The 27,619-nt window shown below is 40.7% G+C and overlaps 1 protein-coding gene across 1 annotated transcript in view; it reads right to left on the bottom strand.

The window, feature by feature from the left end:
• Positions 1 to 27,340, bottom strand: part of abca5 (ATP-binding cassette, sub-family A (ABC1), member 5) — a 90,292-nt gene extending 62,952 nt beyond the window's left edge. Inside the window, exons 1-7 of the mRNA XM_068004144.1 lie at positions 26,334 to 27,340; positions 16,430 to 16,625; positions 14,255 to 14,428; positions 11,914 to 12,029; positions 9,589 to 9,815; positions 4,173 to 4,314; positions 680 to 868 (exon numbers count right to left, since the gene is read on the bottom strand). Of these exons, the coding sequence (XP_067860245.1) occupies positions 680 to 868; positions 4,173 to 4,314; positions 9,589 to 9,815; positions 11,914 to 12,029; positions 14,255 to 14,428; positions 16,430 to 16,625; positions 26,334 to 26,438 (1,149 nt within the window). The 5' untranslated portion in view covers positions 26,439 to 27,340. The remainder of the gene's footprint in view (positions 1 to 679; positions 869 to 4,172; positions 4,315 to 9,588; positions 9,816 to 11,913; positions 12,030 to 14,254; positions 14,429 to 16,429; positions 16,626 to 26,333) is intronic.
• Between the last annotated feature and the right edge of the window lie 279 nt (positions 27,341 to 27,619).

Below are 27,619 nucleotides of genomic sequence, written 5' to 3'. Positions count from 1 at the left end.
AGAGCTGAAGGAGGGGGTTGGTGGGGGGAGACAAAGGCTGAGGGAAATTCTGTAAATAACGTACATTTTTCTCACACATTAACAGCATAACTAATTAAAAAAGAGGAAAAAAGCCATTTTTTTTAAGTCATGTAATGGAATTGTTTGAAGGCTGTAGTTCCCATGCTGAAGTTGACAGGTAAGTCTTTGCTGGTAGTTAAACACTGGATCTAGTTTACTGGCCAGTGTAAATCTGGTAGCAAAGACTTGCGTGCAGTATACAGCAGGCAGACAAACCTTGATCAGTATTGCAAGTAATATAGCTTGCATCAAAAATCTACTAACTGTGGTCAAACACAGCAAGTAAAATCATGATTTAAACAATATTTTTAATGTAATATTGAATTAAAACAGAACATAAGATAATACCCTTCAGTATAGCAATAAATGTAGATAGAACAAGGAATGTTCATTTTAAGCCCAGATTTTAACTGGGGGCGTAAATGCGATGTGGGGAGCCAGCAAGAGTGAAAAGCTGCACCATAGTGAGGTCTGGGCCATTTTAAATTTTCAAATTAAACTCCTGCTTGAAGCCAGCAGGAATGAAGCAATGGCCAGCGGGCAGGAGTGGAAATTGTGGACAATGTATGCAGTAATAAATTACATCTGCCCAACAAATCATTTCCCTGTTTCTGAATACCTGTGCAATCCCAATGGCTAAGGCACTAGGGGAGAACAAACAAAGCCCCCACACAGCAGACACTGGGAAATCTCTGACCAGCACAGTCGGAAGGCTAAACAATCCACAACCCATCAGCATTAGTGATCCAACCAAGCCGGCAATCTTCTGATTCTTAAAAAGTGGAGTCAACAGAAATGAAAAGGGAATCTGTGGAAGAAAAGATTCACATTTTAAAATTACAGGCCATTTTCACTTAAGTTCCTCTGTTACTGTACATTTTTGATTTTTTAACAACTTACATTTATATACAAAGAAATCAGGAACAAAAAAGTGTTATTTGCCCTATCAAGTCCATTCCTTTCAATTTCTCGCTGAACTACAAAACCTTGTGTATTCCCTGGTCCAGGTGGATTACATCCATGCATGCCAAAAGAAGCTAGGGAACAGATAGTAGAAGCACTATTATCTATTTATAAAAATTCATTAGAAAACAGTGTAGTGCCAGAGGGCTGGCGGTCAGCTAATGTTATTCCTTTATTTAAAAAGGGAGATAGAACAAGTCCAGGGAACTATAGACCAGTTAGCTTAACGTCAGTGTTAAGAAAGATAATGGAATCTTTACTCAAAGATGTAATAGAAAAACATCTAGAAACTGAAAATATAATAAAGAAGTCAACAAGGATTCCAAAAGGAAAGATCATGCTTGACCAACCTTATTGAGATTTTTTCAAGAAGTAACAGAAAGAGTAGATGAGGTTAGTGCAGAAGATGTAATATACTTGGATTTTCAAAAGGCCTTTGATAAGGTACTGCATAGCAGACTCATGACTAAGGTCAGAGCATGTTGAATGAGGGGACAAGTAGTAGGATGAATAGTAAGTTGACTACTAAACAGAAAACAGACAGTAGGGGTAAAAGGTAGTTACTCAAACTGACAGACGGTGAGAAGTGGTGTTCCACAAGGATTGGTGCTGGGAACACTGCTGTTCACCATTTAAAAGGATATGCAGATAGGGTTAGATGAAGTAGGGTGGAATGAGGCTGGTGTGGAACATAAACACGGCAAAGACCAGTTGGGCCGAATGGCCTGTTTCTGTGCTGTAAATTCTATGTAATTCTTTGTCAATTCTCCATCTTGTATTAAGACATACATCACGCATTTAACTAGTTGCAGATAACTAATAAAAGGCTCCGCCAATATTTTAATTCGACTGCAGTTGTACTGAATACATTATATGGACAAATTGCTACAGAGCCTAAATGAGTTTGAGCCTTGTAAACATTCAGTGCAAAAAAATCTTTTTATAATATTCAGTAAAGCTCTTCTGGTTTCTTATGTATCACAAACAAGGCTCTGGACCAATCAGGTAATAAATAGGATAGATGAACAAGCAATAGAGTTTGATGTGGCAGCTATTTTAAGACAAAATTAATGGCTTTAAAGCTCCAAGGCTCATCTCGACACAGGTCCAGGCCCCTGCTGCCATTCTTCTGCCTCATGGCCTCCTTTGTCTTTGTTTAAATCTCTCCAATCAGGTATCCCTCTGCCACAGCACTAAAACTGCCCTAACTAAAAAGTCACAAATGACATCCTCTGTGGCTATGACAGTGGTGCATTTTCCCCTCCTCATGCTCCTCAACTTCTTTGCAGCCTTTGGCATGATCGACCACATCATCCTATCCAACGCCTCTCTTTCATTGTCCAGCTCAGTGGGGTTGCCCTCTCTTGGTTCCACTACTTAGCAAATCGTACCCATCTCCAGCAATCTCTTCCCCCACACTGTTACCTCTGGACTCTCCCAAGGATCTATCCTTGGTCACGGTCTCTTCCTCATCTACATGCTCCCTTGGTGACATTCTGAAGAGATGGAGTCAGCTTCCACCTGTACGCTGACTACACCAAGCTCTCTCTTCACCTCTTTCAACCCCTCCACTGCCTCAGTGTTGTCAGACTGCTTGTCTGACATCCAATCTTGGATGAGCTGCAATTTCTTCCAGTTAAACATTCTGCCACAAATCCCATGCCATGCCATTGATCTCATCCCACTGCCTTTGGATGAGAGTTTCAGCAACTGATGGGCGGAGGCAGGGACAGAGACTGTCACATGCTACAACTGATGTTGTGGTTTTATCATATCTTGTTTTTTATACTCCCATCTGCCAATGAGTATGAAAGATTATGTACTATTAAAGACAGGCATTTAAAAAAAATGTGGAAGATAACTAAGAACCCTATTAAACATAGCTGAGCACTTGGTTTGTTTTGAACATCAATAATTTACAGGCATCTGGCAGGGCTTTGCTTTCCCCAAATTACACAGACGTCGCCTAGAGAAGAAACAGCTACAAAGAGCAGGAACTTAAAGGGTGAAGGATCAGCCAACAAAGCGAGGGAGAGAAGCATGTGAAATAATTCAGAGTCGTAAGAGCAAAAGGTGCGGACTGGGACACATAGCTGCAGTAAACCACCGAGATACGGTTGGGCGAGACCATGGAGGGATTGGAAAATGAGGGAAAGACCCATGAAATTGATGCACTGGGGCAGAGGGAACCAGTGGAGCTTGGCAAAGACAGGGGTGGTGGGTATGTGGAACTTTGTGCAAAAGGATTTAGGCCACAGAGTTTTGGATTAATAAGAGTTTGTGTAGGGTAGAGGAGGGGGGAAATGGATACACATGAAATCAGAGACATGCTATACTTGAAAAGGAAAAATTTGCAGGGCTATGGGGAAAGAGCAGTGGAGTGGGGCCAATTGGATAGCTCTTTCAAAGAGCCGATGGGCCGAGTGGCCTCCTTCTTCTGTACTGTTTGATTTTATGATTCTATGCTTCACAAAGCCCAAATATAATTCCTCTTCTCAAATCTGATGCAGCAATGTTTTAGATAAGAGGTCAAACACAATGAAAAATAGTCCATTAGTTTTCTCTTTTAGGCAATTAGGCAAATCTGATTGGAATAAGACATTTGTGCAAGACAGTACAGGAACATTTTCAGTGCTGAAATAATGACATCAAATGAAAAAGGTTCCCATCTGCATCCATTAAAAGCAGCATCTGTCAGAACAAATTAAATGAAGAGATAGTGATTTTCCAGCAATGGAGGCAATAAAGATTAATCCGTATACAGCACGTGATAACCATCTTTGTGCCCCACAACTGTGTAACGACAATTGTGTCAAATATACAAAACTTATCAAGTTCTATGCCTTTCCTGCAACAATTCCTCGTTAATAGAATCATAGTTTATCATCGCAAGTATAGAAGAAAAAGCAGATTTCTGCACTAAATATCTCAAGAATTAGTCAGTCTCAATTTACTTTCATCAATCTGATCTAGTGAATGACAGAACACTTAAAAGGATCTTGTGACTTGTAAAAATACTCGATCAAACACTTAACACGTGACTTGTAGTATTGAAATTAAGTATGTGCACTGAACTAAATGCATTTATTTCAATCCTGGCTATACTTCTACATTTCATCACTAAATAAAATACTTGGAGTACGACTTACTATGGAAATCCCAAACAAGAACAGTAATGGAAAGATGATCAATATGCTGCTTCTTGGAAAAAGAGATGTCTGAGTAGCAATGACTGCCATCAACAAGGAGAGGATGAAGATTAAAACCATGTACAGTAAGCCCCAGGAAAGCCTGAAAAATTAATGAATCAATGCATGATTAATAATGTACAAATCAGCAAATAATGAACACCTCTCATCTCCAGGCATTCTACCTTGATGGATGCTACGTTCCCACAGAAATACTGTTTATCCACACTCTATTTACCTCCCTTCTAAAGAACAAAACACTTATTTGCATAATATTCGAGCTATACTACACCCCAATGTATAGCATACAGACTTTTTGTTGTCACATAACTCACAATTAGTTGTTTATGTTGTACACACAAGCAAAGGTTATAAGATTTTTACCATGAAAAAGGCTTTTTGAAAGTCAACTGCTCCAAATGATAAGCCCATAATGTATATTTATCAAAAATGTCCTCTTTCCCTTGGCATTCCTCCTCCTTTAACATTTCAATTTCTATGTACATAAACAGCTCCTATGAAGAGCAATCACACTCAATAGCACAGAAACCTCTTGTTTACAGTCATGTAAGGGTCCTAAATTGGCCGAGCCACATTCACCATGTGATCATAGAGATTTTTTCCCAACATTGTAAGAAGCATCTCGTTTCCATGTCCCTACCCTGAATTATACATATATGCTCAATCTAAGCTATCAACTCAGAGACTTGCTTGTCACAAAATTTTAAAGCTTCAATTTGATATCAAAGCTTCCCAGTGAATTTTGTTTTGCAAATCTTCCCTTTTTCACTTCTGCTGAAAACAAAACCAAACTTGATTACGAAAGTCAAATAAGTCATATCCAGTTAAGGTGCCTTAAGTTATTACTGGCTTAGCTTCGGAATGCTCTAGCGAAGAGTTGGCACAGACATGGCAAGCTGAATGGTCTTCTTCTGAGCTGTAAACTTCTTTGGTTCTATGATTATCAGTTCATAAGAATATCAACTGGGATTCAAATAGCGTGGGGGGCACAGAGGACGCAAAATTCTTGATCAGTGCCCAAGAGAACTTTTTTAGCCAGTACATGACAAGCCCAACAAGAGGGGATGCAATTCCAGATTTAGTCCTGGGAAATGAAGATGGGCAAGTGGGTGAAGTGACAGCGGGTGACCATATTGGGGATAGTGACCACAATTCAGCTAGTTTCAGCATTATTATGGAAAAGGACAGTTAAATCAGGAGTAAACATTTTAAATTGGGGGAAGGCAAATTTTACAGAACTAAGAGGTGATTTGGCAGAAATGGACTGGACACAACTACTTGGAGAAATCAGTGGCAAGCCAGTGGGAGGCACTAAAAAGAGAAATTCTACAGGTACAATGCAGGCACGTCCCCTCAAAGAAAAAGGGTGGCAATGCTAAATCGAGAGCCCCCTGGTTGCCTAGAAGTATACGGGGCAAGATAAAGCAGAAAAAGAAAGCTTATGACTGTCACAAAAAACTAAATACTGCAGAAAGCCTAGAGGAGTACAGAAAGTACAGGGATGAATTGAAACAGGAAATAAGGAAAACAAGAAGGGAGTGAGACAGAAAGCAGGTAACGATAGACCAGTTAGCCTAACATCTGTCGTTGGGAAAATACTAGAATCCATTATTAAGGAAGTAGTAGCAGGACATTTGGAGATTCATAATACAATCAAGGAGAGTCAACATGGTTTTATGAAAGGGAAATCGTGTCTGACAAATTTATTAGAGTTCTTCAAGGAAGCAACGGGCAGGGTGGATAAAGGGGAACCAATGGATGCAGTATATTTGGATTTCCAAAAGGCATTCGATAAGGTGCCACATAAAAGATTACTGCACAAGATAAGAGCTCATGGTGTTGGGGGTAATTATACTAGCATGGATAGAGGATTGGCTAACGAACAGAAAACAAAGAGTCGGGATAAAAGGGTCGTTTTCAAAATGGCAATCTGTAACTAGTGGGGTGCTGCAGGAATCAGTGCTGGGGCCTCATCTATTTACAATATATATCAATGACTTGGATGAAGGAACAGTGTCTTGTGGCCAAATTTGCTGATGATACAAAGATAGGTGGAAAGGCAAGTTGCGATGAGGACACAAAGAGAGGGATATTGACAGGTTAAGTGAATGGGCAAAAATTTGGCAGATGGACTATAATGTGGGAAAATGTGAAGTCATCCACTTTGGGAGGAAAAATACAAAAGCAAAATATTATTTGAATGGAGAAATACTACAAAATGCTGTGGTACAGAGGGATCTGGGTGTCCTCATACATGAAATGCAAAAAGTCAACATACAGGTGCAGCAGGTAATCCGGAAGGCAAACAGAATATTGGCCTTTATTTCTAGGGGGATGGAGGATAAAAGCAGGGAAGCCATGCTACAACTGTACAGGGTGCTGGCGAGACCCCACACCTGGAGGACTGCGTACAGTTCTGGTGCCCTCATTTAAAGAAGGACATACTTGCATTGGAGGCAGTTCAGAGAAGGTTCACTAGGTTGATTCCAGATATGGAAGGGTTGTCTTATGAGGAAAGAACAGGTTGGGTCTATACTCATTGGAGTTTAGAAGAATGAGAGGAGACCTTGAGAGGACTCGATAGGGTAGATGCTGAGAGGATGTTACCCCTCATGGGGGAATCTAAAACTAGGGGGCATAGTCTCAGAATAAGGGGGTGCCCGTTTAAGACGGAAATGAGGAGGAATTTCTTCTCCCAGAGGGTCGTGATTCTTTACCCCAAAAAGCTGTGGAGGCTGAGTCATTGAATACATTCAAGGCTGAGTTAGACAAATTTTTGATCAGCAAGGGAGTCAAAGGATATGGGGAAAAGGCAGGAAAGTGGAGTTGAGGTAAAAATCAGATCAGCCATGATCTCATTGAATGGCGGAGCAGGCTCGAGGGGCCGAATGGCCTACTCCTACTCCTGCTCCTATCTCTTATGGTCTAAAGAGAGGGCATGAAAAAATATTAGCTAGTAAGATTAAAGAAAACCCAGATGTTTTATCAGTACATTAAGAACAAGGGGATAGCTAAGGAAAGGGTGGGACCTATCAGGGATGATAAGGGTAGCTTGTGTGTAGAAGCAGAGGATGTGGGTAGAGTTTTAAATGAATATTTTGTCTCCATATTCACAAAGGAAAGGGATGATCCAGACGTAGTAGTTAAAGAGGAGAGGTGTGAAATATTGGATAAGATAAACATAACGAGAGAGGAAGTTCTAGAGGGACTGGAATCCTTGAAAGTTGATAAGTCACCAGGGCCGGATGGATTGTTTCCTAGGCTATTGAAAGAAGCCAGGGAGGAAATAGCGGATGTTCTGAGGATCATTTTCCAATCCTCACTAGATACAGGGGAGGTACCGGAGGACTGGAAGACTGAAAACGTAGTACCATTGTTTAAAAAGGGTACGAGGGAAAGGCCGAACAATCATAGGCCGGTCAGTCTTACCTCGGTGGTGGGCAAACTATTAGAATCAATACTGAGAGATAGGATAAACTGTCACTTGGAAAGGCATGGTTTAATCAGGGATAGTCAGTATGGATTTGTTCAGGGAAGGTCATGCCTTACAAATCTGATTAATTTCTTTAAGGAAGTGACAAGGAGGATTGATGAGGGTAGTGCAGTGGATGTTGTCTACATTGGATTTTATTAAAGCATTTGACAAGGTCCCACATAGCAGACTGGGCAGAAAGGTAAATGTGGCGAATTGGATCCAAAATTGGCTCAGTAACAGGAAAGAGAGTAAAAGTCGATGGATGCCTTTGCGAAATGGAAATCCGTTTCCAGTGGCGTGCCACAGGGCTCAGTGTTGGGTCCCTTGCTGTTTGTGGTATATATTAATGATTTGGACTTGAATGTAGGGGGCAGGATTGGCAAATTTGCAGATGACACAAAAATTGGCCGTGTAGTTGATAGTGAAGAGGATAGCTGTAGACTCCAAGAAGATACCAATGGGTTGGTGGAGTGGACAGAAAAGTGGCAAATGGAGTTCAACCCGGAGAAGTGTGAGGTAATGCACTTAGGGAAGGCAAACAGTAAAAGGGAATACGCAGTAAACGAGAATATATTGAGGGGGGTAGAGGAAGTGAGAGACCATGGAGTGCATGTGCACAGGTCCCTGAAGGTGCCAGTACATGTAGATAAGGTTGTGAAGAAGGCATACGGAATGCTCTCCGCTATTAGCAGAGGTATAGAATACAAAAGCAGGGATGTAATGATGGACCTGTATAAAACGCTGGTAAGGCTATAGCTGGAGTATTGAGTGCAGTTCTGATCACCACATTACAGGAAGGACGTAATTGCTCTGGAGAGAGTGCAGAGAAGATTTACAAGAATGTTGCCAGGGCTTGAAAATTGCAGCTACGAGGAGAGATTGGATAGGCTGGGGTTGTTTTCCTTGGAGCAGAGGAGGCTGAGGGGTGACTTGATTGAGGTGTACAAAATTATGAGGGGCCCAGATAGAGTAGACAGGAAGTACCCGTTTCCCCTAGCAGAGAGTTCAAGAACTAGGGGACATAGATTTAAGCTGATTGGGGGAAGGATTAGAGGGGACATGAGGAAAAACTTTTTTACCCAGAGGGTGGTGGGTGTATGGAATTCGCTGCCTGAATTTGTGGTAGAGGCAGGAACCCTCAACTCTTTTAAAAAGTACCTGGACCTGCACCTAAAGTGCTGTAAGCTGCAGGGCTACGGACCGGGTGCTGCAAGGTGGGATTAGAATGGACACCTGGTTGTTCTTCGAGCCGGTGTGGACACAATGGGCCAAATGGCCCCCTTCTGTGCCGTATCTTTTCTATGGTTCTATGGTTCTAGCATTGTCAAACATACCAATCTACAAGTTCCCCCCTCAGTTACAGAGCATAACAAAAGTATGGATATGCAAGTTAAGACAACTGATTTTTTTAGTGATCAGATTAATTTATATTTGTGACGTAGACTTTCTATCACAATTTTCAAAACTGATAATTGCCAAATTTGCAAGCAACTATTCTCCATTAGGGGTATCAACTGGGATTGAATTTCATTTGAGTTGTGTAGTACCTGCAACTGTCACCAACAGATCCTGGTTTGATATCTAAAAGTCTCATTACAAACAGTACTGTACATCACCATAGATATTTTATTCCAAATGTAATCAATTATTTGGGGGAAGGGGAAGGACTAGCAAACCTTTGAATTAATTATTTATAGGACTTATAGCTTAAACTGTTCTGTGACCATTTCCTTTGTCTTTCATTCGTGGTTTCTCTATACAAGAGGTTTTAAAGACACCTTTTGCTGTATTATGAAAAATAATTAATTAGAAGACCAATGACTAAGTTTACACAACTTTTTATTTAACTGGCCTGCAAAGTAATGCACTGATTTGGCTCACCAGAAAGCGGAGTCGTATAGTCCCATCACCTTCATCACCTCTTTCACTTCCTTTTTCTCTGTTACAAGATTAATCAGTAGAAAATTGACAAAGGGCACAAAAGCAATAACAAAGTAGAGAGAAGTGACAAGGTGTGAAAAGATGTCTGCGCCAACGTGACTTGGTAACCCCATCATCTGTACTTGCAGAGGCACAATATCCTTCCAGACAGAATAGTTGGTTTGTGTCTGAAAATAGAAACTGCATTGAGTCAATCTGCATTAATACATTGCTAATAGTGATATAGATATACACAAAGATTGAAAATTTACCAAAAAATCTCTTTACAAATCACTTTAGATACATATTTTTGAAAGTTACAATGATTTTACAGTAAATGTTTCACTATATTACTTTCCGTGGAGGTCAGAACTATATCTGGTAAATCCACAAGATGTCAAAATTTTATCTATCTATTGGCTCAGTTGCACAACACAATTAACAATGGTGAGCAACAGACTGCATGTCCTGTGAAAGACCTCAAAGAGCTCAATTTTGAAATGGTGGCGGGTTGGCAGCGGGGGAGGGTGAAGGTGCGTGTGGCAAACCCGAATAAACAAAACGTCAGAGCAGGGTGGAAAGGTAGGTTAATTTTAACTTCGTGCAATGGTTTTTTATTTAATTTATTTAGTTTCTTTTTGCCTGATCCGGCCCAGAAGCCGTGGGAAAGCTGCCCAGGTAAGTTAAAAATTGTTCCAACTATCTAATATGTCACAAGTGAAGTGCCTTAAGTACCTCAATGAGATACATTTGGCTCTTTAACTATCATCCCGCTGGCAATTAAAGCCAGCGGGACTTCCGGATTTGGGACGCCCACCTGCACACAGGTGTGTCCGTGGGGAACTCAGGAGTCGGCGGGTTGGAGCCGGCTTCCGAACCCGAATGGGATTTCCCCGATTTTCGGAGCCCCCATGCCCCCAATGCACCCGCAATTTCCTGGGAAAATCGAGCCCCTAGAGTTTGTTTATGTGAGAAATGCAATATTTTCACTTACCTAGCTTACTAAACAGTTTAATAAAAATCAAAATAATTTTGTTGTTCTCATTGGCACAAAGTTGTGCTATATTTTCATTAATAATTTTAAAACCTTTTTGGAACTTGGGAGTATAATTTAATATGCCAGTACAACTAATATTGCACATTTAAATTACAAGAAATAGAACTTTTTTGTTGAAAAATGAGATTTACTCTGAATCTTTTTGAAATCAAATTTTAAATTGTTAGTCCAAGAAAGCACGCAAAAAATGTCACATAAAACTATTTGACAGGCTTATCTTCTTGTTCACATGCAAAACTTTTTCAACCAACTCAAAACTTGTGAGTTCTATCATTAAGAAGCTAACAATATAAATAAGGGTCATTGTTGTCAATATTGAATAGGTAGCCATTTATTGACAATTGTAAGGAATCTTACAACACCAGGTTATAGTCCAACTGTTTTATTTGAAAATCACAAGCTTTCAGAGGCTTTCTCCTTCGTCAGGTGAGCGAGTGTGTTTCAAATAAAACAGTTGGACTATAACCTGGTGTTGTAAGATTCCTTACATTTGTCAACCCCAGTCCATCACCGGCATCTCCACATCATGACCTTTATTGACAATGGCAGAGATGTCTATGATTGAATATAACAGCTCTGGTTGATTCAATAGTTAACACCAACTGTGACAACCTACTGTTTTGGCCTTACAAATTTGCACCTTGTGGAGCCCTTACAGCCAAACTGTCTGGTCTGAGCTGATGGCTTCCCTGTGAAGAAATACTTTGTATGATCTTAGGTGTAAACTCTTTGCGTGCTGTTTCCAGTTATACAAACTACAAGTTTAAAAATTTAAAACTGACAAAAAGTACATTTTTGTAAGTCTTACTGAATTAATTTTATGCAAGATACACTAGTTTGTTTTAAAATTTGGTTATATAAATTGAAGTTTATTAAACAAATCTTTTATTGAGTTTGTTTTATTAAAAGTCCATATTAATGGTCATATGTAAAGAGAATCAGTGGATCAGCTTTGAGATTCATAGCCTATTGCAGCATCTATGGAAGCTTTGGAACATTATAGATAGTAGCAACCATTGCTTATTTTCAGCCAAGTGTAATTATAAGGATTTTGCTTTCACTACTGTGAAAAATCAACATGGAACTGAGAAAGGAACATTTTTGTTCATAAGATAAAAATGCATTATGCAATACAATAGATTTCTGCAGATCTGCCAGACAGTAAGATTTTCTTAACTACGTGTTATCTGTGCAAAACCTTTGACGTGACTTATCTACTTTAGACTAACCTTGATGATAGCGACATTAATATATTTTTGTATTGTTGTAAATCCCGACAATAGGTACATGGCACCAGGACAGTCTGTCAGTTGACTTAAGGAGGCAGAATCCAAACGGCAACTTGCTGGGATAAACATATTGGAAGAAGATCATCTTAGATGGTCAAATATCACAATAACATTTTCATTTAGTCAAAATTACAAAAAGTCTTTATTTCATGGTACTACTTTTTTTTAAAGTTGTGGAATAAGAATTGTTGTATGTGTACTACCACTAGTATCAGAGGATAGTTATCAGCAAATGTACATTTGGAACCCAAATATAAAGGCTTAAGTCTAAATGTACAATTTATAAATCATTAAAAGTAAAATAAAAATGAAGAATTTACAATACAAAAATTATTGTTTGACACTCACTAAAATGTGTATTTTTTATGCATACTGTCAAATAAGTTGGAGAATCTAAAATGTAATTTTCAGTTTAAAAATCAGACAAATGGAAATGAAAAAAAAAATCTGTAAGCAATAAACTAACCAAGGAATACCAGTTTAGGTTGTTGAGCTATCTCATCTTAATGGCAGGTTTAGTATTTAAGATTTATCCCATTTTTAATGTCAGATTTAAGATTTATGGCATCACCAATTGTGCTATTTTTCAGATTACAATTCATCTCATGAGGTTTCACAGAAATGGAACTTTTGCCAAAACAAAAGTGGTATTGCTTTTATCCTCTGATCTAATTTTCTATTTGTCTATCATTAAGTTTTTGTTTATTGTGATAGCAATACAATATCATGCAGCTGGAACTAGAGCAGATGCAACAAGTAGATTTTAGGCAAACTCTTTCAGCCACTGCCAATCACAATTATTACTTTGACATTCCTTCAACCACAATAATATTTTATCTCTGGACACAGAATGCACACAGCTTCTAAAGACAAAGCAATATGCACATTCCTAAGAATGCACATTCTTCTTTATGTCTTTGAATTCAATGCTGCAGTAGTAAATGTAATCATCAAGTTGCTTATAGGTGTTCTTCTGATTTTAAACCCACCACCTCCTCCACCTGTGGGAAGAATGTGGCTTCCAACTCCAACATCCACCCCCCCTGCCCCAACATCACAGCCAGATCTGGAACTTGTCACAAAAGTGATTGCAAGAAACAATTGACACAAAGCACTGAAATATAAGCTTGCTGCTCTATCAGGAAGTTTTATAAAAAGTGGCAATTGCAATGTACCTTTACACACTGCTACCAGTCGAATCACTGCAGCAGTCATACTGCTGTCATATCTATGTTAGCAGAATATTTTGAATTACTTTTATTGAAAGGATGTTTTTAATGTGAATATAACAGTTGTAATATATACAACCAAAATGCGAAAAAAGACAGATAAAACAATACCAATGCACAGTAAACAAGGCAAAGATGAAAGCATCTGCTGGTCAACATGACATATGTATACAGCATACATGATAAGGGGCTACTTCATAACCCCAGAGGAATATAACTGAAATAAATCGGAAATCTATTAGAGACTCAGACCACAGTTCGATCCAGTGGATCAAGTCAAAAGAACTATGGTCATTGCTACAAAAGCAACAAACTATATCTCAAGGCTGTCAGGTCTCTGGAGTACCGCGTCAAACACCTCCTGACCCACAAACAATGGTAATCAGGGTCAGTCTCAGAAGAAAATTATATGCAATTAAGATACTTTGAGTGCTAACATCACCACTTATTAATATCTAATAGTGGTGAAGGAAATGTGCATCTAATTCACAGCAGATTGAATAAACCTCTATCAGGATCACTCACTGGTGACCTGCCCACTCTCCTACACATTCAAATGATCTCCATGGTAATTTTCTCCTCTATTTTATTAAACCTCCCCAGTATCAGCCTTTCACATGTATCCTTTTGCAGCTGGAGGGTGGCTCAATTTAACCCCTTTGCCCAGATGATGCTAGCAACAGAACAAGGTTCTTTGCCAGGATGCAATTGAACAAGAGAATGGATCCTCCACAGCAACATTTCCTCCTCCAACAACAGGTTGCACTTATATAGTGCTTTTAACGTAGGAGGAAATCCCAAGGCGCTTCACAGGAGCGTAATCAGACAAAAATTGGTATTGAGCAAAAGAAGGAGCTATTAGGTGGGGTGACTAAAAGTTTTGTCAAAGGGGTAGATTTTTAGGAGGGTCTTAAAGGAAGAGTAAGAGGTGGAGAGGCAGAGATATTTAGGGATCCCTACCAATACTAGAAAATTGGTCCAATGAATACATTTATTCACATCCCAACCTAGTAGTTTGGGATTTTGGTTTTACAAATTTTAAACCATGTCACCTTTCTCATCAATGTAGTCAATCCTTTCAGTGGTACGTGGAACTTTATTGTAGGGATACCGAAGTTGATATGACAAAGAATTGATGAACAAAACTCCCACCAATGGTCTAGCGGCGTATGAACAGCAAGCCTGTTCCATGGCTTGTTCATCTCTGAATTCGTATGGTGACATTTCTGTAATGAGAAGATTTTTTTAAAAATCTGCCTCAATTATCATTACTTGATGATGGAACAGTAAACACTCAGTTGTATGACAGTTTTCAATATGGCTCTCTCATTACTAAAGAATCCTCTAATGACAAAAAATTGCTGCATTCCTTCCAAGATAGTTGTGACAAATAATCAATTGCTATGACTGCTGTACTTAATTTTTGAAAAGAATTTCAAACATTGGATCTGTTCATATGTTATTTGTGACTATAATGGAAAGCAAAGAACAGCACACACATATAACAAGTTACTTGGATCTAATCTCCTTGACCATTGGAAGATTTTTTCTTTTAAATGTTAAGCCACTCCAAAATCATTACCCACAGCATGTTAAGCCAAGGCAGCAACATACAGGCTTCGATGCAGTTTGCAATAATCCAACTTGATAATAATAGTATAGTTTAAACACAATCTAGACATGCCCACTTTAACAAATGTTAATAGAAATCAAGTGAATTCCTTTTCAGCAAAGGATTTTATTTTAAACAAATATCCCCAGTCTGTTGCATAGTTGCAAATTGGATGCACTACTAGGAGGCCAATTCTCCCATCTCTTAACCCTTATAGTAACAATGATGATGTAACTTGTTTTGACAATGCAATTATCAGCACCTCAGACAAAATAGCTCATCTTGCACTTATAGCAACAGTGGCCAGCAAAATAAAGAGTCGGTTAACTCAGTTGCTCCAGTGATATAAACAGCTCAAATTTCAATCTTCCAGTAATCAAGTGACTGAAAAATAGCATTTGGAGCCATTTTGCAGATAATCAGCGACTTGCTTTTTTTTTTGAAAGCGTTGGTTCCAGAATGTAGTGTAGTGAGATGCTGAAAGCATCTTTAAATATTAAAAAACTAAATAAAAGCTGAAGTACAGAATATAAAAGTTAAAACAGCAAAAATAGAAAAACAGGAGGAAAAGAGGAATAACAAGGTAAATAGTAAAGTTTTTAAAAATTCAGGAATTTTTAATGTATATATTTAATATTCCAGTAATAACCTCAACCTCTGAGCAACATTACTGTAATATTGGAGGATCTTTCAGTATCACAGCATGAACTACAGTATTTGAAAATAAATATCAGCCCAGGAAGTACAGAATTCCCTGGAGTTGCCAGCAGTCTCGGTGCTTTCTGTTTCTCTTCTACTCATCCATCTGCCTGAATTCTATCAAGAGACACAAAAATGGCATCCCACCTCAAAAATAAAAATTATTTTTTATTTAAAAGCCAAAAATGTATATGAAATGTTTTATGAGGAGGTTTTTATTTTCACAAGTATCCAATAGAGTCTTGTTCGCTCACTTGGAGTACAAACATTTACCAATAGATTTAAATTGTAAGTGATCCTTGTTTCAATGGGCACTATGAAATCTATCTTTAAAATGACCAGAATGAGCCTCTACAGATCAATCCATAAACAGTGGTATCATGGGCCCCTTCCCAAGACTGACATGCAAATACTGCTGTAGCTGTACATGCGAATCCCTGAAAGCCTTCATTATGAAACAAAGTTTTAGAAGTCAATGTGGGAGCAAGGATGCAAAGGCAAAGCTGCTATAAAAGGCTAGGGCTGGAGTTTTCCACTTCTGTACTTGCCAGCCCACGATTCTCTGTCAATTAAAGTGAATGGCGAGCACAGAAGTGTAAAACCTCAGCCTTGCACTGTAGTACAGGGGCTCATATGTCTGACCAAACGTAGCAGTAGTAGTACAGGCTGTAGATGCCTACATAAAAGTAAATAAATAGAGTAGACTCCAAGAAGTCTACACCTACCACAAGACCATAAAATTTGCTCTCATTAAACCTGTTTGTAAATGGAGTAACTAAAGGTTCACAGTATACTCAATTAAGCCTCGATTTAGTTGGTGACAAGGAGAATATGATTCATCGGATATAATTTTGTCTCCACATGTTTAATATATTGAGCACAATGTGCCTCTTATTTGGTTATATTTAATGCTCACCTAGCAGTGACCCTACTTCCTCCATGATTTCCTTGGTGTGATTGTTCACTGGTGTATATCCAAGTCTGTAGTTCTGTGGTAAAAAATCATCCAACTCCTCTGGTTCACTGGTGAGTGTCTTATCATACAATTGTGGAGGTACAAGAACACTTAAACAAACCAGGGCAAAAACTAAAAAGAGTGGCAACAGTAACTCCTGCAAGGCAATTTTAAAAAAAATTAGCATTTCAACATTTGCAAGCAAACTTTAAAGAGAAGAATACAAATTCCAAACAGTATTCGTTCATGCAACAACAAACTAATAGAGAGGACAAAAGGGGTCGATTTTAACTCCCAGCAACTTTTGGATGGATGGGGCAAATGCAAAACGCATTTGCAGGCTCAAATTTTAGGCATGGGGTATTTTAATTCCTGAACCTCATCTGCGTGCCACTGGTCAACTGCCCGCCCGAAAAGGGTGGAAAGTAGCAGTTGGCCGACAGATGGAAGCGTACGTTAGGGGGAAAGCTTCTGGCAAGATAAGTTGCGAGAAGGGGGTTTCAGAAGGATCTCGCCAGAGGGAAGTGTGTGGGGAGGCAGGGGGTGGAGAAGAGTCTGGAGGCAGAGAAGGCCGCGAGTTTCCTTGTGGGGCCCATTCCTGTTCCTCCCGGCCCCACAAAGGAAATATTTCCATTTACCTTTTAGGGCCTCCAAATCCTTTCGATAGCTTCTGACCTGGCTTCACATGGCGGGAAAGCCACAGTGCCTTCCCTGCTCAGGCCTTGGTTAAAATCCAATCAGAGGCCCCTATTTGCATAAATTTATGAGTCTCCTAAACCACCGAAGTGCAGAGAGCAGTTAAAATGGCGGCCAGCGATATTCCAAAGGGAACGGGGCAGGTACAGCTGACTGTTTCCTAAATATAATGCAGTGTATGACAGAAAATGCATGTTATAATAGCTTCAAAAATGATTCATTGGAACCCAAGAATTCCCCACCCCCTCGTGCAGACAGTAGATCACAGACAATGCCATCAACAGAGAATGAAAAAGATCTTTTTTCTAATGTTCAAAAGCTTTCTTCAGCTACTCTGTTATTTACAAAGTGTGCCTACCTACTAATGTTAATGTTGACGCTGTGGGGCATCTTTCAATCTCAGTCAAATCCTACCTGCTTCTGCACATTTCTTAAACGTCACCTTATGCACGAGCATATGCAGTAATACTCCCTTTTATGTCCTGCGAACTGCCCTGGTACGTAAACACGCAACTTTATTCTTAACAGTATGGATGGCAAAACGAAACAGATAACTAAAAAAAAATTCCAGTACCTATAGAGGTACACATCCTGTCGAGTAACCACAGAGTAGCACTGAAAATGGCCCAGATTATCATCCTGTACCAAGCCCGCAAGTTTAGAGCACAGGTGTGAAGGGGACGCTATTGGGACAGATAGCAGTCTCACAAAGGATGCATGTATTTTAGTGCACAAACAGCTTTTAAAAAATTTTAAGCATTTCAAAGTTACATTTTTTTGACTGGTTTTCTTTCTCGAGGCATTAGTTTTAGCAGAGCTAAAATTAAAACAAATTGGGACTTACAAGTATAACAGTTTGGGTCTGGAAAGGATAAAGTTGCACATTTAAGTATCATGGGGAGTTCACAGGACATAAACGAGAGCATTACTGCATACGATCGCATAGGAGACCCAAATACGAAACCATCTCCACTCTCTTTCCCTAATTTCCCTGCAAAAATACCTGAAAATATCTACGCAAGAAAGAATTTGTATTTAAATAACACTTGATCAAGCACGTCCCAAAGTGCTTTACAACCAATATACTTTTGTTTTGAAGTCACTGTGAGCAAGTGTGGCAGCCAATTTGTTTTATTTGTTCTCAGGATGTGGTGGATGTGGCTGTGCCACATTTACTGCCCATCCCAGTTGCCCTTTCCAGGTTGAAACCGTTATACCTGTAAACACCAACTTATTTTAATTTTAGCTCTGATAAAACTAATGCCTAAAAATAAATCTGACCAAACAATGTAAGCTTTTAAATGCTTTAATTTTATAAAAAGCTGTAGCTTGCCTGTTCACTTCAGAAGGGATTAAGAGTCAACCACTTTACAAAAACTTGCATTTTTATAGCACCTTTAATGTAGAAAGACATCCCAAGGCATTACATAGAAGTGAAATTAGACAGCAATGGATGTCAAGCCAGAGGAGGAGATATTAGGGCGGGTAATGAACAGCTTGGTCAAAGAGGTCCCTTTTAAGGAGAACCTTAAAGAAGGAGAGGAAGGCGGAAAGGTTTAAGGAGGGAATTCCAAAGTGTAGGGCTAGATGACAAAGTGCAGCCACCAATGGTCAAGGAAGGGAGTGGTGGATGAATAAGGGGCCAGAGTCGGAGGAAAGCAAAGTTTCAGAAACGTGTAGGGCTGGAGGAGGTTTCAGAGATAGGAAATGGACACCATGAAGCGATTTAGACACGAGGTTTAGAATTTTAAATTGAGGCATTGGGGAACTGGAAGGCAACGTAGGTCAGCGAGCACGGGGTGATGAGTGAATGAGATTTGGTGCAGGATAGAATATGGGCAGCAAAATTTTAAATGAGCTGATGTTTACAGAGGATGGGAGGATGGCCAGGGGAACATTGGAATAGTTGAGTCTGAAGGTGACAACGGCATAGTTGAGGGATTCAGCAGCAGATAGGCTGAGGCAGGAACAGAGACAGGTGATGTTATGGAGGTGGAAGTAGGCGTTTTTTGTAATGGAGGGGGTATGGGGTCCAAAGCTCAGCTTAGGGTCAAATAGGACACCAACATTATGAAAATAAACCTGGTAGCGTGGTGATGATGGTACTGGACTCGCAACCCAGTGATCGTGAGTTCAAATTGTACCACAGAACCAATAGTTGCGAAATTCAATAATTCTGGTAATTTGTGGGCTAGCACCAGAAAAAATGACCGCAAAAGCTGTCAGATTGTCGTATTAATATCCTTCAGGGCCACACTGTGGATGTGTTTTCATGATGCCAGGTCCCACATATATGCTGAGGTCACCCAGTTCTACCTGTCCACCACCCCGCTCAACCCCTCCACTGCCTCGGTCATCAGATTGCTTGTCCAACATCCAGTCCTGGATGAGCCGCAATCTCCTCCAGTTAAACGGGGGCAGGCCGAAACCATCATCTTTGATGCATGCCACAAACTCCATACCTCGCCATCGATTCCATTCCCCTCCATGGTCACTGTCTCAGATTGAACCAGACTGTTCACAAGTGTAGGAATTTTTTTTACAAGTTTGATCATGTGCAGATTCAAAATGAATTGCCTCAATATTTTGTGAATGGAATAAATATAAATACATTGAGGTTGACTAATAATTGTTACAGGGGCACAACTAGATATGGTGGGAAAAGTGAAGACAAAGAGTTTTTGAGGAAAGTAGCAATTCCAAAATGTAAAAATTGGTGTAAAATATCAGATGCGCAACAATAAGAACTTCTTTACTGACCTGTTAATAAATTAACATTTAAGAACATAAGAAATAGGAGTAGGCCATATGGCCCCTCGAACCCGCTCTGCCATTCAATCAGATCATGGCTGATCCTCAACCTCAACTCCAATTTCCCACCCGATCCCCATATCCCTTGATTCCCTTAGAGTCCAAAAATCTATCTATCTCAGTCTTGAACATCCTCAGCCCTCTGGGGTAGAGAATTCCAAAGATTCATAACTCTCCTGAGATGAGAAATTCCTCTTCATCTCAGTCTTAAATGGCCGATCCCTTATCCTGCAATTATGCCCCCTAGTTCTAGACTCTCCAGCCAGGAGAAATCTCCTCTCAGTAACTACCCTGTCAAGCTCCCTCAGAATCTTGAATGTTTCAATGAGATCACCTCTCATTCTTCTAAACTCCAGAGAGTATAGGCTCATTCTACTCAATCTCTCCTCATAGGACAATCCTCTCATCCCAGAAATCAATCTAGTGAACCTTCATTGCACTGCCTCCAAGGCAAGTATATCCTTCCTTAATAAGGGGTCCATAACTGTATGCAGTTGTGCTCACCAAAGCCCTGTACAATTGTGGTCAGACTTCCTTACTCTTGTACTCCAACCCCCTTGCAATAAAGGCCGACATGCCATTTGCCTTCCTAACTGCTTGCTGTGCCAACATGCTAACTTTTTGTGTTTCTTGTACAAGGACACCCAAATCTCTCTGAACACCAACATTTAATAGTTTCTCACCATTTAAAAAAGTCTGCTTTTCTATTCTTCCTACCAAAGTGAATAACCTCACATTTCCCCACATTATACTTCATCTGCCACCTTCTTGCCCACTCACTTAGCCTATCTATATGCCTTTGCAGACTCTGTGTCCTCCTCACAGCCTACTTTCCCACCTGGCATTGTATGGTCAGCAAACTTGGATACATTACACTTGGTCCATTCACCCAAGTCATTAATATAGATTGTAAATAGCTGAGGCCCAAGCACTGATCCTTGCGACACTCCACTAGTTACAGCCTGGCAACCTGAGAATGACCCGTTTATCTACTCTCTGTTTTCTGTCCGTTAACCAAACCTCTATCCATGCTAATATCTTACCCCCAACCCCATAAGCCCTTTTCTTGCGTAACAACTTTTTATGTGGCGCCTTATCGAGTGCCTTTTGAAAATCCAAATATACTACATCCACTGGTTCCCCTTTATCTACTCTGCTAGTTGCACCCTCAAAAAACTAATAAATTTGTCAAACACGATTTCCCTTTCATAAAACCATGTTGACTCTGCCTATTCATATTGTGATTTTCTAAGTGCCCTGTTACCACTTCCCTAATAATGAATTCCAGCATTTTCTCGACGACTGATGTCAGGCTAACTGGCCTGTAGTTCCGTATTCTCTCCCTCCTTTCTTGAATAGCGGGGTTACATTTGCTACCTTCCAATCCGCTGGGACCGTTCTAGAATCTAGGGAATTTTGGAAGATCATAACCAATGCATCCACTATCTCTGCAGCCACCTCTTTTAAAACGCTAGGATGTAGGCCATTGGGTCAAGGGGATTTATTGGCTTTTTGTCCCATTAGTTTCTCCGGTACTTTTTCGCTACTGATATTAATTACTTTAAGTTCCTCACTCTCATTAGTCCCTTGGTTCCCCACTATTGCTGGTATGCTTTTTGTGTCTTCTACTGTGAAGACAGATACAAAATATTTGTTTAACGTCTCTGCCATTTCCTTATTCCAATTATAATTTCTCCTGACTCAGCCTCTAAGGGATCAACATTTACCTTTGCTACTCTCTTCCTTTTTACATACTTGTAGAAGCTCTTAAATTTAAATTGAACAGTGCCATTATATCAATATTATACATTCAAATTCATTTTTTTAAGATTCAAATACATATTGTGTCTGTATAGAAAATGTTGGAGGCTGTTAATTACATGGAATGTATTTGCTTTGGACAGCAGCATTTTATTTTAGAAAGAGTTAATAATTCTACCAGAGAGTGTTACAACTCTTAACAGTGGAATAAAGCAGCTGCACTGAAGAACATGTTCTATGTACAAATCAGATGCAATATCTGCACTTAGACAGATTCATCAATATCTTCCTATTACCCAAATAAATGTAAAGAAAGGTCTGAAGTGTTATTATAAAATATTAGGACAGGTGACAAAGCTTGAACAAAGAAGTAGGCTTTAAGGAGGATCACTTCCTTTAAGACCATCCTTAAAACCTACCACTTTGACCAAGCTTTTAGTCACCCGCCCTAAAATCTCCATCTTTGGCTCTGTGTCAATTTTTATCTGATGACACTCCGGAGAAGCACCTTTAGCTTTTTAACCTACGTTAAAGGCGCTATACAAATGCAAGATGTTGTTGTTTTTGAAGTGAGTCAATGGTGATGCAAGCACCCATAGAGTCAAGAGATGGAGCTCAACAGATAAAATGAGGACCAACAGAGTCAACCACCCTCAGCTGACAGTTAAAAAGGAGGCCTTCTCGAATGTTCCACAGGAACCCTCAAATTTGAATACAGGGTGGCAAATTACACCAGAGTACTATGGGAAATGTCAGCAAACATTTCTGGCTCTGAAGTCAGTTCAAAGCCTCTGAAGCATCACATCATGATTTTTTTTAGGGATACCATGGTAATACCATGTCCTTTGAACCCAAACTACAAAAGATCATGAGGTAGAGTTTCCGCTTTGGGCGCAATCAAGCAATTGCGCTCATTATTGCACTGCAACATAGCCGCTGGCCACCTAACTGCACTATTGAAATCTATTAAAAACTGCACTAGTAAAATCTTCCATAAACCAGCGCAATCGGACAGCACAATAGAACATAATTGTTTTGTTTTCTTTCCATTAAAAAGTATTCCTTGATTTAACAGGAATGTATTTAACAGTGGTAACTTGGTGCAGTTTTAATAATTCAGCTGAAAATGGGTTGATCACCAAAAATAAGCATTATTAATAACGGTGTCCAGTCCTCCTGTGAGTAACTTGATTTACAATCACTGAAAATGAACTTAAAAAAAACTATACTGAACCATTTAATAGTTTCATTGGTGTGCACGAGTCAGTTTTAGTAAATTGAATTTTTTTTGCTATGAAAAACTTTCAAAACGGCCTACTAGTGCCTTTGCGCCTAATGAGCACAATTTGAAGAGCCTTCCCTAACAAACGCAATCGGCAAAATCGACCTGGGGGCATGGTCAGTTTTGTGGGCAGAGACTGATTTGGGGAACTGAATCTTAAACCAGCATAATGGATCGCGGAAAACACAAACATAAGTGGTTTTGGGCATAACTCACTTACGTTTAAAATGCCCCTGATCTTTTGCGCCGGTTCGGCCGATTCCGCCCAGACTGAACTGATATCACTGGCGTAAACGAGCGGAATCTCTATCCCCATATTCATACAGGAGTCTTAAATCTGCAGTTAGGCGACCAGCTGCTGGGGTTTCACCTCCTATGTTGCAGTGCAATCTATAGTCAGATCACTAGTGGGAATCCCTGTCTACACAGCAACTTCAGTGTCAAAACAGTTGGTGTGTAAAGACACAGTGACAGGCAGTAACTAGGCCAAGTATGGATACGGTAGCATAGTGGTTATGCTATTGGACTAATAATCCAGAGGCCTGGACTAATAATAGAGATTTTAGTTCAAATCCCGCCTCGGCAGCTGAGGAATTTAAATTCAGTTAATTAAATAAAATCTGGAATAAAAAGCTAGTATCAGTAATGGTGACCATGAAACTACCAGATTGTTGTAAAAACCCATCTGGTTCACTAATGTCCTTTAGGGAAGGAAACCTTACCCAATCTGGCCTATATGTGACTCCAGACCCACAACAACGTGGTTGATTCTTAACTGCCCTCAGACAGCCTAGCAAGCTAGGTACAATCCAGGTACAAAAAGATGTACGAATAAAACCACCCAGCATCAGACCACTAGGCACCGGACATAACAAAGGCAAACCAAGCCCAGTCAACCTGCGAAGTCTTCCTCACTAACATCTGGGGACTTGGGCCAAAATTGGGAGAGCTATCTCACAGACTAACCAAGCAACAGCCTGACATAGCCATACTCACAGAATCGTACCTTTCAGCCATTCTCCCAGACTCCTCCATCACCACCAGAGGTGGCAGTACAGTGGTATACTGTCATGAGGGAGTGGCCCTGGGAGTCCTCAACATCGACTCCGGACCCCATGAAGTCTCATGGCATCAGGTCAAACATGGGCAGGGAAACCTCCTGCCGATTACCGCCCTCCATCAGCTGGTGAATCAGTACTCCTCCATGTTGAGCACCACTTAGAGGAAGCACTGAGGGTAGCAAGGGCACAGAATGTACTCTGGGTGGGGGACTTCAATGTCTGTCACCAAGAGTGGCTCGAGAGCACCACTACTGACCTAGCTGGCCGCGTCCTGAAGGACACAGCTGCCAGACTGGGCCTGTGGCAGGTGGTGAGAGAACCCAACATGAGGGGACAAACCTACTTGACCTCGTCCTCACCAATCTACCTGTCGCATACGTTTCTATAGCATGCTGCTTCCGTTGTTTAGTATGCATGTAGTTCTGTATTGTAGCTTCACCAGGTTGGCACCTCATTTTTAGTTATGCCTGGTGCTGCTCCTGACTCCTCATTGAACTGGGGTTCATCCCCTGGCCTGATGGTAATGGTAATGAGGGATATGCAGGACCATGACAGTATTGGTAGGAATGACCAATGTATAATCCTTGTGGAGACGAAGTCCCGTCCTCACACTGAGGACACCATGCATCATGTTGTGTGGCACTACCACCATGCTAAATGTGATAGATTCAGAACAGATCTACCAGCTCAAAATTGGGTATCCATGAGGCGCTGTGGGCCATCAGCAGCAGATTTCACCACAATCTTTAACCTCATGGCCCAGCATATCCCTTATTCTACCATTGCCATCAAGCCAGAGGATCAACCCTGGTTCAATGAGGAGTCAGGAGCAGCACCAGGCGTAACTAAAAATGAGGTAACAACCTGGTGAAGTTACAACACAGGAATACGTGCAAACTAAACAGCAGAAGCAGCATGCTACAGACAGAGCTAAGCGATCCCACAACCAACGGATCAGATCAAAGCTCTGCAGACCTGCCATATCCAGTCGTGAATAGTGGTGGACAATTAAACAACTAACGGGAAGAGGAGGCTCCATGAACGTCTCCAACCTCAGTGATGGCAGAGCCCAGCATATGAGTGCAAAAGATGAGGCTGAAGCGTTTGCAACCATCTTCAGCCAAAGTGCCAAGTGGACGATCCTTCTTGGCCTACCCCTGAGGTCCCCACCATCTTCAGTCTTGATGCTCCACACAAGCCTGCTCACCCTTCCCTACTTCATCTAACCCTATCAGCATATCCTATTCTTTTCTCCCTCATCCGTTTATCTAGCTTCCCTTTAAATGCATGTATGCTAGTCGCCTCAACTACTCCATGCGGTAGTGAGTTCCACATTCTAACCACTCTCTGAGTAAAGAAGTTTCTCCGGAATTCCCAATTGGATTTATTAGTGGATTTATTATATTTATGGCCCCTAGTTCTGGTCCCCCCCCCGCAAGTGGAAAACATCTTCTCTACGTCTACCCTATCAAACCCTTTCATAATCTTAAAGGCCTCTAACAGGTCACCCCTCAGTCTTCTCTTTTCTACAGAAAAGAGCCCCAGCCTACTCAACTACAGAGAGCACAGCACAGTGACTGAAAGACTGAGTGGAGGAATGGGGAACAAGCAGTAATCCAGAAACAGAAGCAAGGTTTGTATGCTGAGACTCAGGCTGGAGTCAACCACTCAGGTAGGGTCAAACAAGATAATACAGCAGATACTCAAAAATTGTCAGGTAACGATCCACTAGTCTACTGAAACGCAATTCAAACCATGTTTTTCTTAATAATTTGATTATTTTTTTCAATTATTATTACATCTTATTCTTTTGGTGCTTGACTGGCTCTCGCCCCCAAATCTTTTTGGCTGGTCATGTACTCTTGCAACAACTTATCCTGATAGTTGGTACACAAAAATGTTTACCTTGAAAAAGGGATAAACCGGGGGTAAATCGGATTCAAATATTACTCGAGCATCAGCTACAAGGTTACAGTACATGCTGCGGTTGTAGTAACGCGTCCACATTATAACCGCAAATGCAAAAGCAGCAAGACCTCTGGTTTAAAAAAAAAGTGTCACATCATTCACAGTTCCAGGTCCACAGTACCGTCCAGGGCCAGCATTTTATATGCAGTCGGTTTCAGGCAACTTCAACACTTTCTGATTACCGGCAAAAAAAAATCAGCAGAAAACATGGAAACTACTGAGGTGACCAGTCAACTACATTGGTAACATATCCAAATGCAGGTGTATAAAAAGGAATTAGATTTACCTGTAAAGTCTGATCTTTGTTCCGCCGTTTGATGAGGAAATTCCTGTAGATAAGTGCTTTCGTTTGCTGCCAAATAGCTGCATCTTTTCTCTGCGACCCACCCATTATTTTAATTATTCAAAATCGGGAAAAAAGCCTTTCCTAAACCGTTTGATTTTTATTCCTCGATTCCTCTACTGTAAATATCACAGGAACACATTTCACTAAATTCTAATTTTGGAAACAGTAACGGAAGTCAACAGCACTGCTAGTCTGCGATAAACATTTGTTTCGAATGTGTAAAATCAGCAGTTTTAGCACAAGCCTTCACTCACATCGACACCAACCTGTAAATTACAACCGGGGCTCCTTTTAAGGTCGCTTTCCTGCACTTAAACAAAAAAGCAGCTAAACCCAAGGAGAGCAAAGGCTACCGATTCCACTTAGATTTTCACAACCGGAGCAAACTGACAACCCCCGCAGTCTGAAGCTAATACTCAATTTTTTTTTTAAAGAGGCCCTAAAAATCCAGTAACCGCATTAATTAAAAAAAAACAATATATATTTTTAAAATTGAGTTTAGGTACAAGCCTTAGAAGTACGTGGAAGGAATTCAGAAACGACTCGCGATGCGGTGGGGGGGTGGTAGTCGTTTTAAAAAAGACTGGCCGAAGGCGGGGGGGGGGGGGGGGTGGGGGGGTTAGTTTTAGGTTAGAAGCCGTCACTGTGCCTCGGGCACCCCAAAGTGTTTAATAATAAAGTGAGGCGCCCGCTCGCTCGCCCGCCCGCCCCCGGGATCTTCAGCGAAACCGTCGGCTCGGCCTTGGAGAAAGCGTCAGCTAATCGGCGGCCCGCGGGTGGCAAGCGGTTAAAACAGTAACAGAAAGACTCAAAACAAGAGCTGACAGGAACTCGGTCCCTGACTCTGCCTCGTCTCCCGCAGCCCCGCAACCATCACTCCCTCGCAGCCGTCCCCTGACAGCCCGTAGCAACGACGCGACCAAGCCGCAGCGCCGGCTCGCACAAGAGGAGCCGTCTCCGCGCCACTGTAATGAAGGGCGTCCCCTAGTGGTACCTCAGTCCGCATCTGGCTCACTGTCGTTACAGCAGGGCGTGAAAGACCATTGGACGGGAGCAATTTCATTTTAACCCAACACGCCTTATTGGAAAATTTTACATTATCAATAGCACAGGCTTGGTGCATGTCTAACTGCAGAGGGCGTGAGAACTAAATGGCACCGGAATTCTCACAAAATAAAATGATGGTGTTGTGGGAAATTACAGGCTTAAAAACGTGAAATCTGAGA

Source organism: Heptranchias perlo, chromosome 23 (genome assembly GCF_035084215.1).
Source record: "Heptranchias perlo isolate sHepPer1 chromosome 23, sHepPer1.hap1, whole genome shotgun sequence".
Taxonomy (NCBI): Eukaryota; Metazoa; Chordata; class Chondrichthyes; order Hexanchiformes; family Hexanchidae; genus Heptranchias; species Heptranchias perlo.
Note: the sequence above shows the minus strand (reverse complement) of the source record. Positions and strands in the feature narration are given on the sequence as shown.